The sequence below is a fragment of the Lutzomyia longipalpis genome, chromosome 1 (assembly GCF_024334085.1).
Source record: "Lutzomyia longipalpis isolate SR_M1_2022 chromosome 1, ASM2433408v1".
NCBI classification, from domain to species: Eukaryota; Metazoa; Arthropoda; class Insecta; order Diptera; family Psychodidae; genus Lutzomyia; species Lutzomyia longipalpis.
The window spans coordinates 37,393,112-37,412,900 of NC_074707.1; the positions used below are offsets into that span (position 1 = coordinate 37,393,112).

The 19,789-nt window shown below is 38.1% G+C and overlaps 2 protein-coding genes across 5 annotated transcripts; both read right to left on the minus strand.

Moving 5' to 3' along the window:
* Positions 1-18: 18 nt before the first annotated feature.
* Positions 19-19,670, minus strand: LOC129787116 (protein unc-13 homolog 4B). 4 transcript variants are annotated; one of them, XM_055822442.1, is made up of 12 exons: positions 18,945-19,670; positions 18,530-18,872; positions 16,755-17,701; positions 6,274-6,535; positions 3,902-4,009; positions 3,588-3,817; positions 2,495-3,517; positions 1,289-2,321; positions 945-1,208; positions 700-869; positions 429-622; positions 19-346 (listed from the first exon to the last, which is right to left on the minus strand). In XM_055822442.1, the coding sequence occupies exons 1-12, from the start codon at positions 19,103-19,105 to the stop codon at positions 249-251; spliced, it is 4,833 nt and encodes a 1,610-aa protein (XP_055678417.1). In that variant the 5' UTR covers positions 19,106-19,670; the 3' UTR covers positions 19-248. The 4 variants fall into 4 exon arrangements, with proteins under 4 accessions (XP_055678417.1, XP_055678418.1, XP_055678419.1 ...); XM_055822443.1 differs by lacking the exons at positions 16,755-17,701; positions 18,530-18,872; positions 18,945-19,670 and adding exons at positions 10,786-10,939; positions 12,195-12,338; XM_055822444.1 differs by lacking the exons at positions 16,755-17,701; positions 18,530-18,872; positions 18,945-19,670 and adding an exon at positions 14,726-15,184.
* Positions 6,639-10,478, minus strand: LOC129787145 (succinate-semialdehyde dehydrogenase, mitochondrial). Its single transcript, XM_055822485.1, has 3 exons — positions 8,767-10,478; positions 7,753-8,041; positions 6,639-7,683 (listed from the first exon to the last, which is right to left on the minus strand). The coding sequence occupies exons 1-3, from the start codon at positions 9,061-9,063 to the stop codon at positions 6,737-6,739; spliced, it is 1,533 nt and encodes a 510-aa protein (XP_055678460.1). The 5' UTR covers positions 9,064-10,478; the 3' UTR covers positions 6,639-6,736.
* Positions 19,671-19,789: the final 119 nt, after the last annotated feature.

Sequence of the window (19,789 nt, forward strand, 5' to 3'; positions counted from 1 at the left end):
TACAAAAAGACAATTAAGTAGGTTTTAAGTTATATTTATTTTAGCATCTAGTATTTCTATTTTTTTGTAAATTCTTTGAATATTTTATAAAATAAATTTCTGAGAAATCTTAAATTAGAAAATGAAACATTCTCTTTGAGTTTTACAAATCACTGGCGGCGAGTTGCGCAGAGGGTGGCAAAAAATGATGAAGAATTAATGGAGAAAATGAAGTTTTTACCCCCTTTTAGGGCCCCCATAGCTAATTTCTAGGCTTGATTGTTGATCTTCTGCTTGAGTTTCTTGAGGAATTCTTTTGCTTGCTTGTCCCCAATTCGATACTCCAAGGCACGAATGCAGTCTGTGTCTATTTTGGACGAGAGAAGATTAAATTAAATTAATTGACCATCCGCAGAAAGATGAAAGTCAAACCCATTAAAATCACTCACCTAAATTAAAGGGTCGCGAAAGTGGAAGATGAAGTTGTTCAGGTACACCACCCACATTTCCAGCCTCCTCAATCTCCCCAAAACTAAGGTAGCTCTCCGCAATGTACTGATTGGACATCCCAAAGAGATCCTTATCCTTCACACTGAACATTATAATTGCATTCTTCATTGCCTTCTGCTCAGGAGACAGTGATCTGTGTGCCATGAAAAAGGTATCAAATCTAATTTTTCTTTTTAAAATAAAGTTTCTCATTTAGATGATTTCACTCACATGACGAATTTCTCATCAAAAAGCGGGAAGAGTGTTTTACTCTGAGAATTCGTTCGTGGTTTCACAATGCCGGCAAATTTCTCCTCTGGGAGGAAGTGAATGCGTACGAAGGGATCACATGACCCATTCGTATCCATTGGGCGTAAATTCCGGGCGTTCATCACTTCAATCTGAAATTTTTAAAGAATAAATTTTGTGGATTCTAATCTCTGCTAAAGCTTGTCTGATTTTGACCAATCCTTTACCTCGAGGACGAGATTCTTAAACATGCAGCGGACTGTTAGTTGTCCATAGGGTGTCTCCCTGATCACTTGCTGCTCCTTCAGTCGGTCCAGGTAATACTGATGAATGAGATCTGCCGTCTCAAAGCCATGCAGCTCCAATAGCTGCTCAATGTTATTCAACACATCCCGATCGGATGTTTCGCACTTTTTGGTGCACTTGAAGTTCTGAATCATCATCTGCAGGGCATCCCTCAAGTTGGAGAAGAACGAAGGTGGGCGTCGCTTCTGGAAATTAAACCCAGGATATGAAAATTAAAACCCAAAATCTCCTTTCTTCCCTCTAATCTAAGGATTTTAATCCTTACATCGAGATTGCTCTGAATGAGATCGTAGAGAACATTCGAGAGCTCCGTCCAGATGGCATCGAGAATCCGATCGAAATTCACATCATTCAGCTCCATGTTGAGTGTCTTCAGGGACTCCTCGAGGTACATCATGAGCCTGTCGAGAGAATTGGAATCCTGATGGAGAAGCTCAGCTCCTTCGGCGAGGAAACGCCTCATCATGGGGGACATTTTTCTCGCAACAGTCTCCACAAGTTCGAGAATTTTATTCTTCTCCGTGTCCACAGCATTGTCAATGACATTCTTCAGCGTCTCGGCGCACCGTTGTGCCTCCATGGGGCTGCGGCAGTCACCCAATTGGGCTACAATCTCATCCACACCCAGCTCCTTGACGAACGGTGGGAGACTCTGACGGATGTAGTCGATATTGTTGATGGCCAGGCACCATTCTCGCGTCACTTCGAATTTCTTCTCATAGACATTCTGGAAATCTCCGAGACCCTCAACGCGTTCACTCATCTTGTCCGCATAGAAGACACAGCATCGGCAAATGTCATCCACAATCTTCCCCACAAACATGTAGGCACCCTCAACATCCGGCCATGCGAGCTGCTGCCAGAAAATTTTGATTTGATAGAAAATAGCCAATGTGTCCACGGCGGATGAGCTGTACTTGACACTATCATCTACAGGGACAAGCTGATCCAGCTCAATTGCCTTCTCAATCCTCGTGAGGGCTTTGAGGACTGAAATGTCCAGCCAGTGGGTAACGCCGGCTGTAAACCAATTGTGGTAGTTTGCAATTTTGTAGCTCGTCTCACCGGGATCGAGGGCAGTTCCCAGCACTGCAAATCTCTTCAACACCAAGTAGAGTTCAAAGAGAGTCGTCCCCATATTGATCTCCTGATGAGTTTCCAATTTAACTGTCTCATCCGATGGGATGTCAATCCTCTTGAGATTCTTTGAGATTTCCTCCACAATTGGCTCCACGTACTCCGCCAGTTTGCTCTCGTAGAAGCTATAGAGGGTTCTGGCGTAGTGGAATTTCATTGTCCTGCAAATACCAAGAAAATTACCCTCAATTTTAAAACTTTTCTTCTTGCACCGAGGATTTAATTTTAGCCTCCTCGCGTGCAATTTTAATAAATCTCAATGAGAAAGTGGAGCAATTCTTTTATAGAATTTAACGTGCAAAAAATGGGCAATTCTTTGCCAAAAAATACTCACTCTTGGAAGACTTTGTCGTAGTACTCAATGGCTCTCTGTAAATCCGATCGGATGAGTTGGATGAGTTTAATAATGTGCTGAAGTTTCGCCTCATCCGTTCCTCGTTGGCATTCAGCATCGTCGTTGATTGTGTTGAACCAGTCATCAGCTCCAGCCATCACAGCATCCTTCAGAGCTCCTCGAATATCCCAATTTGCCTTGTCGGTGTTATTCTTCATCCACCCGTACTGCTGCACCGGGAAGAGGTCTGTCCCCTCCGGAGGTTCCAGCATTGCAATCTTGGACAGAATGTTGAGTACTTCCATCAAAGTCTTCACGCAGTTCTTGTCTCCGGCTGTTTTCTTTCGTAACTTCCGGATGATGGCAAAGCACGAGGGTAGGAGTTTCTTTGTGGCATCCCAGAAGAGTTTAACCTCCTCCACGGAAATGGCTTCACTCTGAATGGGGCGAATGACACGGTCTAGGAGTTTGTCGAATAGACTAAATGCCAGGGGGTGCTCAACGTGGATTCCCGCATAGACAGACCACTCAACGAGGGAAACATCCATGAGGCTAAGTCCACTCTGGGCTGTGTGCTGTGTCAGGACTGATTCACCTTTATCCGTAAACTTCCCTGACCACCAGTACGGGGCGACTTTGGATGTTTCCAACTCGTGCAAGAGGAGGATTCGCAACAGATGCCTGTGCTCCTGCGCAGCAACTCTGTTGTTCTTCTCAGAACTGAAGCTCAGTCGGATTTTAATGAGTCCCCGACTCTTCAGGCGATTCTTCTTGTCCAGATTGTACCACAGCACTAGCCCTGATGCTGGAATACTCTTCAGGGGGATGTTTGCTTTGCCAATGAGTTCGTTGTCGTGCTTCCCATTGGATGCAGTCACAGCAATTTCCTTCATGAGCTTCCTCAGCCCACGAACACCCTTCACGTCGAAGATTTTATTCATCTTCTCGCGCACAGTCTCAGCTGGATCGAAATCCCACACCTCCACAACGAGAATATTCTCATTGGCATCATCTGTGATTGGCCTTTGAAATAATGTTAATCAAAATGATTAATTTATTAAATTCTCATCTCTTGCCTTGACGAGATACTTACAATGAAAAATGCTCCTCCCAACGAGGATTCAGCGTTTCAGCCTTAACGGAAGTATTGTAGCGATGTGTGGGCACCGTAGCGAGATACATTGTGACGAACGGATCCGACAGCCCATTGGGATCTTTGGGAACTAAATCTTTGGCTTCAATCACTTCAACATTCAAACGTATTTCCGGAGCTTCTTTCGTCTTGGCAGCTTCCAGAAGTTCTTCATGACGTGCTTCTGAAATCTTTTTTTTTTTTTCAAAGCGGGAAACTCTCATTATATCACCGGAAAAATCATTTAGCGCAAAGAATAATAAACTAAAACTCACCTTGAAGGCATCTTGAATGTAAGAAAAGAGCGATGTTTGACTAGTTTCAATTTCTGCTCCAATATTGTGGAGGGTCTCATAGAGAATTTCCTCGTACAGCTCTTCCAACTGCAAAAATCAATTAATTTGTGGGTTAGTGAGAGCTTCTATTCTTCAAGGATTTTCACATCTTGGAGCTTTTGTGCATTTTGGCACTTTTGATGAATTTTTGAATGCACTTGAGAGCGTTAAATTGATCTCAAGTGGAAATGATACTTATGCAATTGATTGATTGGTTCCAATGATGGAAAATTTATGGGAAATTAACGAGAATGTCGGGAAAATTCTCTGTACACGATGCAAAAGCAATAAAAGGGAAATTTTGTAGGGCATTGAATGATCTTCAACCTCTTTCTCGGTGTTTTAGAACTTATTCTCTAAGAATAGAACGCGTGTTTGTATTTGCGGGTATTTTGGCTTGAAAACAAGACTCATCTCAAAAAGAGGAGTGTCGTCTGTGAATCATCAATGAGGTCGTAAAAAGGGATCTTCTGTTTTGGGAAAGTAAAATTGATCAAAAACGTGATCTTTATGGGAAAGATCTTAAAACTTGTCTTTGAATTTTATTAATTTTTTTTAAGAAAATTTAAAAAAAAATCCCAAGATCGCGATTAAAGATTAAAGTAATTAATGAAAGATCTTTACTTTTGTCGGTGATCGCGATCTTTAAAAAGACATTTTCATAGTTAAGATCACTTTTTATTTTAATTGAATTAAAATGAAGATTTTCTCATTTCAATCTAAGCGGAGAAAATTTAAGCCAGATGTGCGAAAATGAAGAGAATCAAAATCATTTTTTCATTTCAATCCTCCCACAAGATCACGATCGTGTCCTAATTGATTTCAACCCACCGTCATGGAATGAGCAATGAGCGTATTTTGCCTCTCGAGGGCATCCTTCTTGATGCCTCTGAATTGATTTTTACCAAGGCTGCAATTCCTCTGGAGATTCTTCTTAACTTTCTTCACGCACTCATTGGCATCTCGTGGCACCATTGCACCCCTATTCAAACTGGCGTACTTAATATTCTTACACCTATACCCATTGGCACCATTCATAACTCTCGGGAGGGAATATGTGCTCATTTTCGAGGATTTATTTTTAAAGAAAATATTTTCACGACACAAAAAGTTTATCAGAAAATCATCACAGGTTGCATAATTTCATTGAATGGATCCCCTTCTCTTCATCAATGATTTGGGGGCGCAAAGTCAATCCAAGAGGCACTGATCTTCAGGATGAATCTCTCTTTAAATTAAAAATAGCCCCCACAACACCTTTGAGCTCTCTCTTGTGACAGAAAAGCAAAAAAGATAAAAAGTTTGTGTGGCCGAAAATGATGGATTATTTATAGAAAAATATAAATTGCAGAAAGTTCACGAAACAAAAACACGTAAAATTTCACACGGTGCGGATCTTCCTCTCCAAATACAATGGGACTGAAGATCACCACCCCCTCTCCCACACACGCGAATGAGTTCCTGATTGAGGAGGAAAAAAGGTCCCTCCGAAAATTCACGCGCGCGCGTGCAGTAAAATTGCGATCTGTTATCGGAGGACAACTGACTGTGAATGCCTGAATTGATGATCGTGCTGGGAGCGAACGGATTTGCCAAAAATCTATTCTAAGAATAATCACGCCAGAGCCGTCGAATGGCATAAAAATTCCCCAATGGCTTTTTTGAAACATCAACGACTTGCACAACCACAGCGGACGATGACACGCCTCCTGTTTCGCTTTTGCATCACAGCGTGAGCCTGTTTGGGATAGGAGATGGGATAAGCAGTAGATCCCTAAGAGTAGTGCCCTTGACCCTCTTCATTGGCCCCCTTTTGTGGGCTGCTGAAAGGGAAATTTCGCACAACGACGTGCGCGTGAGAAAGTCTCCGTGCCAGTTTCTCGTCAACATCGAATTAATGGGTCGTTTAGTTGGGTATCGCGTGATGAACAAGCAGTTTCTTATGAATAAGAATTTAATGATGCGTAGATTCTCGGGTTTTCTTCTTCTTTTAGAAGTTAATGTTATTAGAATTTAATTGAAGGGTTCAGAAATTTTAAAATTAACTTTTCGCGATTTATTCTTTCTCTTTGAATATTTTTTTTTTAATTAGGAATTCGATAAAATAGACTAAAAAGTTTAAATTAGTAAATCTAACACGATAAAAGGTTCTAAAAGCAGGATCACGCCCAAATCTCCCAGATTCTCGTTAAGATCCCAATCAAACTTATTTTCAAAGGAATTTTCAATAAGATTCCATGAAAGTTCTATTTCTCTTTTCAATTTCTTGATCTTGAAGCGAAGAAATATGACAAATCTAAAAATATACTCACATTCCACCCCACGGCATCCTCAACAAATTCCAGAGATTTCACTTCGGCATCTTCTGGTTCACTGTCTGTGTCATGGAGCGTCTCATTGCCGCTGTCATTCTCACCCTCTTCCCCAAGGAATCTCGCCTCCAAGGCCACTGCCTCCTCTGCCACCTCCGGCAGTGGGGCAAGCGGTGTGACCATCTTCTCTTCATCATGGATGGATTTTTGGCGGAGAAGAGAGCCGAATTTCTCAAAGAAACCCCCATCCAAGTCTTGAATTCTGTGCGTAGAGAAAACAGAAAAGGAAAAACGTTAAGTGATTGATTGTGAGTAACCTCAAGCTAAGGGGGCAAAGAGTGTGGGCGCGATAAAAGAGTCTCTTGTAATCTCTCACAGAGTAATTTATTGTTTTTCAATTTTTTTGTGATAACATTGTAACATGGAAGACATCCACACCAGGTATAAGGTGTGTTGCTGGAAATCAATTGAGATTCCCGAGGCACAGATACTTGGTGTAGACAAACTCATCAATGCCATGACGGGACCCCTCACGGCCCAATCCGGACTCCTTGATACCCCCGAAAGCGGCTTCAGTGCACGAAATGGCGCTCTCGTTGATGCCAACCATTCCTGTTTCCATCTTCTTGGCAACCCTGAAGATCTGGCTCACATCCTCACTGAAGAAGTACCCAGCGAGACCGCTATTGGTGCTGTTAGCCACTGATAGGGCTCCCTCCTCTGTCTTGAACTTAATGAGGGACACCACAGGCCCGAAAATTTCCTCATTGTACATTCGCATGTCAGGAGTAACATCCGCAACAATTGTTGGTTCAAAGAATAGCTTCCCAAGGTCTGGTTTAGGATTGCCTCCGAGCAGAATTTTAGCTCCCTTGCTCTTTGCATCATCGACAATTTCCCAAACCTTTCGGAATTGAGCCTCATTGATCAAGGGCCCCATATTCACGCCATCCTTCTTTCCATCACCAATAACAAGCTTCTCAACAACTGCCTTTAGCTTCTCAACGAATGCCGGGTAAATGCCCTCCTGAATGAGGAATCTATTGGCTGATATGCAAGTTTGTCCACAATTGCGGAATTTGCACGACATCGCCCCCGCAATGGCTTTGTCCACATTTGCAGAATCAAAGACAATAAATGGAGCATTTCCTCCCAATTCCAATCCCAATCTCTTGATTCCCGCCGAGCAGTGGCTGTAGAGAATCTTTCCCACTGCTGTGGATCCTGTGAAGGATACTCCAGCCACTTGTTCACTCTTGCAGAGTACTTCACCAACAGCAGCAGCATTCTTCCTGCTGCACGTGACAACATTTATTGCTCCCTTGGGGAATCCAGCATCTTCAGCTAATTTTGCAATAGCCAATGCGGTCAGTGGAGTGTCTTCAGCGGGCTTAATCACAACAGTACACCCTGCAATGAACCCAATTGACTCTCATTAGAATATTTTGTTCTGCTTCACTAAACTTCGTATCAGCTTACCAGCAGCCAGGGCAGCGGCGGCTTTTCGTGTTATCATTGCATGAGGGAAGTTCCAGGGTGTGATGAGAGCAGCCACACCAATAGGTTGCTTCGTGAGCATCATCTGACGATTGGGGAAGGGTGGTGGAATAATTTCTCCATAAATTCTGCGTGTCTCTTCGGCGAACCATTCAACAAATGAATTCCCATAGACACTCTCGCCACGAGCTTCAATTAAGGGCTTCCCAGACTCCGAGGTCATGATCTGAGATATTTTCTCGCTGTTCTCGTTTAGGAGTTGGAACCATTTCTACAAATAATTTCGCAGTTTTTCAATTTGATTCTTTTAGTGGTTTTGAAAGTGACCAGACTGATGTTGTGCAGGACTTCTCAAGCTTAATTTTAAGTCTTGTTTTAAAAAAAAAATTTTTCGTAAATTTCCTATTTAATGTTGAATACAGGTTAAAAGTTTTCTTTATGGAAAGCAAGAAAATTAAATTCAAACCAAACACTTTGAGTGAAGATTATGCTTTTCAATTATTTTCTCTTTCTGGCAGAAAAAAAAGTGAAATAATTAATTTAAATTCAACATTTTACATTAAAATAAAATTAATTCCATTGGGTTCTTTTATTTATCTAGCTTTCCCTATTAGTCGGTGGGGGCTTTATAATACTTTCAAAGAATTTATGGAAAAAATGAAATTTGTAATGTTTTTCTTTTTAAAAATTTTATCCAAAACTTGGAAAATCTTATTTAAACAAACAAAATGATATTACTGAAGAAAATTAAATGATAATAAAATAAAACATTCCATTGAGGTCAAACCCGGGTCAAATATCAAAAAAATCAACGAAAGAAAAATCTCACGTCACGATGTTATTGCAAAATTTATATCAATTTCAACGAATTTCATCATGTTGCGAAAACCGAGTAAAATAATTCAGCAAAAAAAATCAATAATAATGTCCTGAATCAGTTATCGTAGTCTGGTCACTTTTTATGGAAAAACTCGCCAATCATGTCCGAAGTCTCACCTTCAGCAGTCCAGAACGTTCCTTGGCGGTTAGATTTTGCCACTCGGATGACTGGAAGCGTTCGTGGGCTGCCTGGATGGCTGCAGTGGTGTCCTCAACCCCCATATCGGGAACAGAACCCACGGTTTCTCCCGTTGCCGGATTGAATACATCAAACTTCTTCTTGCCAATGGCCTCCACCCACTCACCATTGATCAAACCCTTATTGAGCAGGAGACTCATCCTTCGCGAATACTGGAGACTTGGTACGATGCTTGATTTCACCGTGAATCTCACAACACGACTAACGAGCAACATTTTCCTTCGGTTAGGCACTCTGTGTGGTTTATCTCACTTTCTTGCACACACACCACGCACTCGCAACCGGTCGCAGCTATATTTGCTCCTCCTAATCGAAGGCAGACAAAAAAATTGTATACTTCTCCGGCTAAGCAAACTCTTGACACTCCACGAGATAAGGTGCGATAAGCTCTCTGGGAGGCTTCTCAGCAGCTCCACAGAACAAGAGCATCTCAATTGAAAATGCTAAAATTTTCTCTTGGACTGTGACGGCATAGTCGGCGCAAGGTCATTTAAATCAAATCAATAAACACAGCTGGGTGCGCGAAAGAGAAGCGAAGCACAAAAAACATTCGCTCTAGCTTAGACCCAAAGCCTCAAAGGGGCTTTGGGAAGAATTGCTGACTCTTTCCCACACAACCAGCACGTCCCATTCACGAGTGATTCACGTTAGTTTGAACAAATGTTTAGAGAAAAAAAATAATAGTTCTTGACTTTAGATTTTATAAATACTTTATGTAATTATGTAATGATCTCTAGCTAGAGTAAATAGACGTTCATCTCAGAAAAAATATTGATTTAACTATCATCTGTTATCATTTTCTGGGGATTAGATTTTTAGGAATTTGTTCAAGTTTTATAGTTTTAAGATTTTCAATTCTTTGACGATTTTTGGACCACCCTGATGTTTTATAATCAAGAAAGTTTTAATTTAATTTCCTGATACACTAGGTATGATTTAAATCGAGTAAGCGGTTTTTCTGATTAACGTTTAAAAAGGACATTATGCACAAAGTATAAAAATTTTAAAGATAATATTAGTTTTTTAAGTTAAAACTTTTTAGTTAGAAAGTAAAGCTTAAAATTATTTTATTTAAACTTTCAATTCGGAAAATTTTCCCAAACCCTTTATCATAAAAATTAAAATTCTCTCAAAAAAATCATTCCACTTTTTGGGAATTCATGAATATATTTTCTTTAATCATAAATAGAAAATATTCTGCGTAATGGTTTTTATGATCATGTTTTGTAATTTAATTTATTCATCAAAGTCAGAATAATAATAAGAAAATATATGCCAAAAACGTGCTCAACCATTCGTAAAATAATAAAATATCAAAAACCAATAAAATATTCTTAAAAGAACCCCTTAAAACCACGCATAATTGTTTTAAATAAACGCCCTTCCGCGTGTTTTAGGTACCTATATAATTTATTATTTACGTCAACAGTTTAAACAGTTAAGAACTCCAGAAGCGTGATGTTGAGGAGTGATTGAATTGCATAGATTGGCCATTCGATAGACGACAATAAGCCCCGATGTCGATCCCATTCGTGCGGAAAGGTGTGATTGCATTACTAATCAGTCGTATGAATGAGGAAAAGAATAGCAATTGCGTCACAATAATCTTCGCATATTTTCTACCCAAAAAAAAAACTAAAATTCCGCATAACTTTGAGGGAATTTCTCTTTTTAGTTCTGTGAGGTCATCTTCAGAGTGAAGGTTGAAATTCCAGTGCTTCCAGAGGCACATGGCGGACGAAATTAGTCACGTGTGCAATATTTTGTATTTTATTCTCTCAACATGATCCATTCTTATGGAAAATTTGGAGGCAAAGAAATTTCGCACAAAAAATAAAAAAAATCTAACAGAGCAAGAACATGGAGAATAATGTAAAGAGAAGAAGGCAAAAAAAGAGTTGGTGTGAATTGAAAGAAATTGAAGAGAGAAACCTTACTTGGTCTCATGTTCTGTGGGTGGATTCTTTTTGATCTCTTTGAGTTTCTCATAGAGACCTTTCCACATCGCCTCTTCATCCATTTTTGATGTTGAAAAATTTCCTTTGCACCTCGCACTAAATTAATTTCACGGAATTATCTCTCTGCGGTGTGCTAAAATATGAAAGAAATAAGTTTGCAACGAGATGACATCACGATTATATTTTTAACACTTCTTCGGCAAACAGATCACACAACACGCTATTGTACCGGAAAACGAGCAACATTTCCCTCTCATAGCTCAATAATTTTACTTTATGGCTTGGAGATTGCTAAAGCAAGCCGTTTTGTTCATTAGGTGAAAAGTATATGATTTTATTTGCAACTTATTATCCCACACGAAATAATTATGAAGTAATAAAGGTGAAGACTTTATGAATAATTTGTTCTTAAAATAGAAAATGCTGTTGGAGATTTTGCTTAGAAATCAGTTGGAATTTAAAATTTCAAATATCTGTCAAATCAAACGTCAGTAGAATGAAATCTTCCTTTTTATGACCCAAAAAATTAATAATTTTTAGTGATTTTCTTTTCAAAATCTAAAAATGTTAAAGAATTATGATGTTCTTCGTAAAAGAACATTAATCTAGAACTTTTACATTCTAATTTTGGCATTTTATCTTGACAAGAATTCAAAAATTCATATTGTAACGAACAGTAACAGAATAGCGTTTATCTTAATTGTATTTTATCGCAAAAAAAAACAAAATTTTCCACCAAATTATTCACAGAGTTCTGCTTATTAAACATCCCCTTGAGTCACAATTATTCATTTTTCTTGCAATTTGAATAATAATTCTTAACAACGGTTTTATCAAAATTTTTTTTTATTGCTCAATCATCATCAGAAAGAAAATAAAATATATTTCCAGGTAAATTCTTCAACTTCGCCTGTTACTCAGGCACGAAGAGTTGAAAAAAGAATCACTTGCAAATTAGTCAAGGGTGTTTGGCATTGTGATTAGCACACAAATGAAAATTACTCCCACCAATAGCTTTCTTGAGAAAATCTTTGAATCTCTCCTGAGATATTCTTATATTCTTTAGAAATGTGCCAAGAAATTCTCTCAACTTTTTGAAGTCTTTTTTTATTATTTATTTGTCCACAAGGCGAATCGAATAAGAGAATTTCCAATAAAAAATATTACACACTCTGAGCAAAAAAAAAAAAACTTTTGTACATCCGGCATTGTGATTCGCACCGTTAAATTCTCTATTATTAAAGCTCCAAGATTGCTCAAGAGTCTTTGGTGGGGAATTTCTTTAAAATCTTATTACGAAAATAATCGCTTTTTGCATTGAAGAGAAAATGAGAGGGAAATGTTGCGTTTGTTCTTGGGAGAAAAATCAATTTCTCTTGCTTCCTCACTATTTTTGCACGACGCCGATGCTCTACTATTTCACAAAACCAATAAACTATTTTTAGCAAGAAGTTTTCAATTGAAACTCCAGAAAAATGTGCTAAATTCCGTCACTTGAGAACAATGCACAAGATTATTATATGGAATTATAATTAAGTTTAATGATTGAGTCACACAAGAGTTAAGAAAATGACACTCTGATGATTTTTTGCAGCATCTCCCAACGAGGGATTAACTCTCAATGTAAAGCCAAAGAACACGTTGCCACAGTGCCGGCAACTACACAACTAAAGGCGTCTCTCGGGCCACGGAGATTTGCATTGCTTGAGTCGGGGCTTTGGGAGTTTTGTGTGAGAGAACATTTTGGGTGAGTAATCGAATGAATGATCATTCTGCGTTTTCATATGACGCTTTGGGAGCAAATTGTTGAGAAAAAAAAAGAGGTCTTTCCTCTCTCTAATTGAAGCTACACGAAGGCAAAAAGAAAAGGTGAAGGGGAATTTCAGTACAAATTGCGAGATCCCAATAACTATGATTAGGTTTATTTTTTAAATGACTAACTGAAGGACGAAGATTATGATGCTGGAGCTGGAAAATTTTTGAAAATTCTTAGAGAAGAAATTTTCCACTTGTCTGTATTTCCTACAGAAAAGATTTTAATGACAAACTTTTAGAATATTTAACGGCTAGAATTTTTTTGCCTTTAAACATTTATAAATTAGAGTCAAAACTTAATGAATAAGCTAACAAATATTTAATTTGCCAACGAATGCTTATCTGTATTAACTTTTTGCATTTTTGATGAATAATTTCGGTCATCCAAAGCAGAAATTTAAGCACAAAAAACGGATATTTATATAAAACTCTTGAATTTCTAGTTTATTTATAAAACCCGCACTTGAATGAATCTTTTCATGAAATCCTATCAAGTTTATTTTTATTTTCATTATGCATTTAAGCAGTTCAAGACCAGTCATGCAAAGAGTTTTGGATTTTCCCTCCGACGACATAACTTTCAAAGTTTGTCTGCACAACATTGTGATTATGATTGTACTTCGTAGAATTTACACAAATGTGTGATTAAGTAAGTTTTGTTTGTTCCTTTTTTTTGGCGTTGTTGATAGCCTCTCAAGCAAAATTTTATGCGTCTCTCGAGTCTAATTCTCTATTTTACAGAGAATCTGTTCTGAATGGTTTTCATTGTTGACTCCTAAAGTCATTGTAAAATTTAAACACCACGAGGGGAACCTTGAAAATCCCGCAGTTTCTTACACACAAAAAACTAACTTTTGGTTCATTTAAAATGAGAGGTATCGTGAGAAAAAAAAATGTCATTTTGGGGGTTTCACCACGAAAGACAAAGGCATGGAAAATTCATCTTATCACCGCGCCAATTTACATGATCTCCGACCCATGATCATACAGCGCCTTCTCCAACACTGCATTTTATTACTAAACCTATCACACGCTATAGGGCTTTTCCATACAATAAAAGTGAAATCACATTTCCTCACTATAAATATGAGATGACTTTTTAATTGAGCAACACGTGGGGTTTTCTCGAAAAATTCAAATGAATTTTTTAGTCACCGGACAATCATTTGGAGATCGCACGCGATCATCTTCAGTTGAAAAAAAATCCCCTGTATTCCTATTACCAGCAACACATTTTTATATCTAAGATTTATCGTTAAGTAGCAATTCTAGATGCTTATTTGTGGAATTTATTGAAACGAGATGCAATAACAACATACAATTAATACATTCACTATCATTTCCCGGCAAAGTAACATGTGACGAAGTGAATAAAGTTTCTTATGAAACGAGTTTATAATTAAACTGTCTGTACTATGAGAAACTAGAACGTATTAACGCGATGGAATTATCTCGAACTTTTTTTGTCTTTCTCGGAAAATTCTTCTCCACAACATCATCTCGTGATGTTTAATGGAAAATTTATAAAGTTTCTTTTTACAAATTATGAAAAAATAATGTTAAAGGGAATGCGTATGCGTTGTATGTAGCAATAAATATAAGGTGTCTCAAGATTGACGCAACTTTTACTTTTCTTGCTCTTAAGAATGTTCTCTTTTGGCTAATTTTATGGCAATAAATAAGATCTAAATTCTCATGATAAATGAACTGATTTTAGGGACTTTAAATAAGACAAAAAAATTATACCTATTAGTCACTAGAATTTGGAAATCAAGAGAATTCTAAAACATAGCATTTAATCAAGTTTTATTAAGAGAATATTATTTTTTCAAAGAATTAAATATTAGTTTTAATCTCACTCCCTAAATTTTTCAATAACTTGACTTTAAATTAAAATTTTGCATTCAACTTGGGACACCTTTCACTTTTACTTACTCCATATTCCTTAATGGTTCTCTTTCAACAAATGAAATCAAGAATGAAAAATTAAGATAATCATCTAAGAAGGAAATACGTAAACAAAACTTTATATTATACATAATTTGACCTTCGCGAATAAAAAAATAATATATAATTAATGAATAAATATAATTTTAAGACGCACCTTTTCTTAACCATTTTTGTGGTAAACATATTTTACTAAATGCATTCACGAACACTCAATTTCCGGTACAACACTACTGGAACAACTTCTTCATCTGGCAGAAGCACTAAATCTACTAACTACTTGTTAAGCCGCACACAAGAAACTTTTATGTTGCTATTTATGGGACAATTTGTGAGCTTTTTTTGATTAATTATAATTAATCCACACAAAAAACACGCGAAGAGCACAAATAAATTCCTTTTAAAGCACCGGGAATGTCTTAGTTGACAATGTCAATGGGATTAAGATTATCTATCCTCTGACTGAGAGCAACTAAATAATTATTTTTTATACCACAGTCTCCGTGCAGCCTTATAAACTTTTTTCTTGCTTCTCTGTGCACACACATAGAACTCGGTTTAACTGCAAACACGGAATTTTCTGTTTACATGGTTCGCGGGTTTCAAAGCAACTGGCACGAGAGACATTGCGATCATATGCTTTTAACAACCCAAAAGAGCTTCTCCCTCGATCGTGTTCGCACACTTCGGGTACGTTTCGAGGGAGAGAAGAGCGCAACCCGTGGAAAATCCACAATTTTAACCACGTTTTTCCAATAAGAAGCATTTTCAACACTTGGTTGCGCACTATGTTGTGTCCCTCTCAATGTTGTTATACATAATTTAATTAGTTCAAGATATGCCACGCAAAATTATCTTGTGGTTTTTTGCAAAAAAAAAGAATCTCTCTGTTTGCATCTCTAATGTGGGATTTTTTTTTTATTTTTTTTATTTAACTAAATGAGAATACCTTTTGTGGTGATAATCTCCAACATGTGCGCCAAGAGGCGAGAGATTTTCCAGGGTATACCTTTATTGGATTGCTCAGAAAATTCTAATTAATATATTCAGATTAAAATCTCTTAATTTATGAGACTCATCTCTGTGGACTTTCCACGGGGGGTTTTTCTTTCATTTTCTTCACACTTCTTTTTCTTCACTAATTAGGAGGTCTATCGATTCGCACGAATAACGCAACTTAAGCAAGCTTTTGCAGAAAAAAAATCTTTTTCACATTTTCCACCTAATTGAGGGCAAGTATGGAAATTAATTAAACATACATCGATAAAGGGAGAAGTGCGGTATTATGCAAATTAATTGAATATTATTAGTTCTAATTTTCTCTAATAAATCGATTGTAATTGCATTTAAATGCTTTGCGATTATACAATGTCTGTATTTCCTCGTCTAATTTAAGAATATTTCCCATTAAATCATAAAGATCCAAAAGCTCTGTAATAAAATTGAAGCTTTCTTTTGTCTCCCTCTCAAACAGGAAAGAACCAGCTATAAAAATTAAAAGCTCCTAATAGCTTCATTATTGGCTCCATTTAACTGCCCATCACTGTACACACAAAATGTACCTACAATGTTATTATTTGTGAAATCACATGGAATGGCAGAAGCGATAGCAAATTGAATTTATCGCCCAATTAACACTGTAATTCGCAGAATTTAATTTTTTATTATTAAAAAAATATTAAAGGAAGTACTTCCTCACTCCATTCTAATCATTCAATTATAATCAATTGATATCTCTTTGACGCGCCTAATTAATTTGTTCGATCGCTGTTTTAGTTTGTACGTATATTTTATCACACGATTTTCACTTTTCACAACCAAACAGTCCAACACTCCACGATGGAGCTCTGACTAAGGTGCGAGAAATTTTTGCGCGAAAGAAAAACCGGAAAAGATGAGCCCAAATTGCTCATTAAATAAGCCTAATTAGCTACCCAAATATTTGACAAGATGAATTTTGGGAAGAAGTAAAATGATTTAAAGTGGTTTTTATGACGTAGAGGAGTCGCTTCCACGGGGAGTGAATCACTCGCGTGTGGTCAGATGAATGCCCCCCAGAAAATGACAAAGTTTGTGTACTTTTGGAATTATTCATTGAGCGGAATTTGGGTGAATTTTTGTCGCTTTTTTGTGTGGAATTTGGGGTTTTTGAGACTCGTGGGAAAAGTTTTTTTGTTAGTACTTACATTGATCCTCCAGTTTTCTTCCTGAGTAGCCCAAGAGTGAGATATTTTTTCCACGGTCTTGGGATGGTTCCCTTTGATGAAGATGGATTTTCTTGCTTCTTCCCAATATTTGCAAATGGCATCGATGGGCAGAATGTGAATCTCAACGATGGATCCCTGTTTACGGGCTTTGAGGATAAATTCACTTCACTGGAGGACCTCTTGCGCACTTTTAAGTCATTTAGGCGAAAGAGATTTTGAAAACTTCCACTAAATCGTGATTTGAGGGTATCCCAATTCTGTCCACTCTCCCTCAAGGGACGCAGATTGACCTTGTTGAATGTCTTGGTACCTGAGGAGTCCTCAACAGGAGCCACAGCTGTGTTGTTTAATTTTTTGAGGAAGAAAGTGTTCTTATTGAAGTTGAGTTTCTCAACATTAGCCGTTGCCAAGGTATCGTTGATCCTCTCAATTCGATCCAATTTATCCACACTGGAGTACAGGAAGTTCTTGGAGCTGCTGCTCTTTGTGATGAAGAACTCACTGTTGCGATGGAGGATGGAATTGAGATCAATTGTGCTACTATGTTCGGTGCTGGAGTAGAGTTCCGATGAGATGGAGTTCCTCTGAATATTATTCCTCAGAGCTGTGGCACTTTTCTCATCATCACGCAGCGGAAGAATCTCCCGTTCATCGCGGGATTTAACACGAATAAAATTTGCTTCCTCAGGTGGTGCTTCCCTCAACTCTGGGACACTTGTAGCTGGTGCAACGGTATCCCGACGTCCCAGCACTTGCTTCGCCTTAACATTCCCCATGGCACAGAGATTCTCCACTGAAGACCCTAAGCGATTGAGTTGAGCATTGAAACTGCCCTGAAATGGATGCGAGGAAGACTCTCGAACTTCACGGGGAATCTGGTGTATCTCACACTCTGTTGATTCCTCATCTATTTTTGGCCAATCTTCCTGCAAAGACACAATTATCCAATGTTAAACTTCTTGCAAAACTCTCCGCATGTCAACGTACATTCAAGGATTTTCCTCATTTTCCTGTCGTGTCACGAAATTTAATGAAAACCAACTGTGGTGATCTTGAAAAGGGACAAATGTGGTGGAAATTAGAATTTTTTCTGCCCTATCGCAGGGGCTAGGCGGACACGACTGAATGGTGAAGAAAAATTGGCTGACAATATTCAAACACTTTTGCCAAAAATAGCATTTTCACGGACACGCAAGAAGCTCAGTGTCGATGGGATCGTCCTGGGGTGCTTTCAGCAGTTTTTCCACATTGATTATCGATTAAGCCTACGAATGAGAGTGATGACTCAACAAACACCTGTCCGTTGTGCTTCTCTTCTTCAGCTCTTCGGCGCTCTTTGGGTACGCTTCGAGTGGCGGCGCACCCCGAACGCCAAGTTTCCATGGTAAATGGGGTGGTGTAATCAAACACCCATCGGAAAAGGACTGGCTCTCAATTTCGATTAAGTTTCAACAAAAAAAATTATTTTATTTTATGAAAATTAACTTTACTTTTGATGGAAAAGATTGATTAACTTGTATCCTAATATTTGAAGATGCTAATGTTACTAAACAAGCCCAATCTGTCTATTGTTTTGACCTTTATGATTTTGAAGTAGTTTGAGAAGATATTCCACCCCCTATTCATTCTATTTGATTGCGCATTAAAAACCCCTAATTTCCACAGAAAATCTTAAACATAAAATTAGCCACAAATTCAGAGGGAAATGTTTTGAAATTTAATAATCTTCTTCACATAAAACTTTCAACACTTACTTGTGACTTGCACTGTCGATTCAATCGATTTCTCCTGTTTGGCGTTGGCAGTGATACCCTCTTGGCATAGGCAGCCTCTTCAAAGTCCTCTGGCACATCAATTGCACTCTCTCTGTACCGCCGCAGATGCACGACCTTTCGCCTCTGGAACGGCGGTTTGTCCCGCACGATGGCCCCACACTGACCACCACCATCGACGTGGGTGTGGATTTTATTGCTTTCCCCCATGGAATGATCCGCAAAAATAGATTCGCATGAATTTGATTTATTTGATTGCAAATTCTCAAGTGAGCCCGCAATTTTTGCCGCACATCCAGAACCCTCGATAAGTGATGTTGAAGATCTGCTCAAGGAGAAAGCAGAAAAAAAGATTAATTGGATCTTGAGGATGATTTATTTGATAATTTGATCTCACCTTCGAACTGGTGGAGTTTCAGCTTCCAGTGGCTCATACTGTTGTCCCCGACTGATGAAGGTCTTCTTAATCTTTGGCTTCTTGTAGATCCTCCACTTCTTTGGCTTTGCAACATTTCCAGTGTTTTTGGTGAAAATTCCTTCATTTAGGGAGCTATCCATTTTTCTTTTCTTCTAAGTTTCTTGCGATTTATTTAAAATTGCAAAACTCTTTGGCTGTCTTGTCTAATTCTCGGCGTTAGAACTTTGAATGTTTCAACTTCACTTAACGGAAAAATCTTAATTACATTTTTTCTTATCTTTTAAGAAGACACTCTGGGTGGAAGAATTATGAAAATTATTGATAAAATCTCACGACACACGGTGGTTAAGAAAATGTGGGAGAAGATGGCAATGGAACAATGCAAATAATGTCACTTGTTATTATTTTTGAGGTGTTGATAAAACATTTTAAAGAATAGTGACGCTTTTAGAGCACCTGTTTGGCTGTTTAAGGTAAAACAGGTGATCCGAACAGGTGATTCACTGATTATATTTAATTAATTCGCACAATATACACCAAATTAAACATTTCACACGCCAGACAGTCACTATCGAGGAATTATTGCTGCATTCTCCTTAAAAGTCTCTTCGTGGAATTCCTCTCTGTGATTTATTTTCTCTGAGATCAATGAATGAAAATTTCTTGACGTAGAAATTGATCTGCATTCACTATTTCTGCACTACACAGATCACAATGAAATGGGCTTTTCTTTTGACGCAATAATTCACTGATTTGCATAATTTTGAAAAGAAACTTTCCACATCTTTCAGATATTAATTGTATTGTGGATCCACTAAAAATCA

What these genes read in the sequence shown, in the direction of transcription:
- LOC129787145 (XM_055822485.1), bottom strand. Translation starts at nt 9,063, where the DNA reads ATGTTGCTCGTTAGTCGTGTTGTGAGATTCACGGTGAAATCAAGCATC. An exon ending in AACGTTCTGGACTGCTGAAG is followed by an intron (nt 8,042 to 8,766) that starts GTGAGACTTCGG and finishes AATTATTTGTAG; the next exon opens with AAATGGTTCCAACTCCTAAA. An exon ending in CGCCGCTGCCCTGGCTGCTG is followed by an intron (nt 7,684 to 7,752) that starts GTAAGCTGATAC and finishes GGTTCATTGCAG; the next exon opens with GGTGTACTGTTGTGATTAAG.
- LOC129787116 (XM_055822442.1), bottom strand. Translation starts at nt 19,105, where the DNA reads ATGGATAGCTCCCTAAATGAAGGAATTTTCACCAAAAACACTGGAAAT. An exon ending in TGGGAGGAGCATTTTTCATT is followed by an intron (nt 3,518 to 3,587) that starts GTAAGTATCTCG and finishes ATTATTTCAAAG; the next exon opens with GCCAATCACAGATGATGCCA. An exon ending in TTCGCGACCCTTTAATTTAG is followed by an intron (nt 347 to 428) that starts GTGAGTGATTTT and finishes CGTCCAAAATAG; the next exon opens with ACACAGACTGCATTCGTGCC.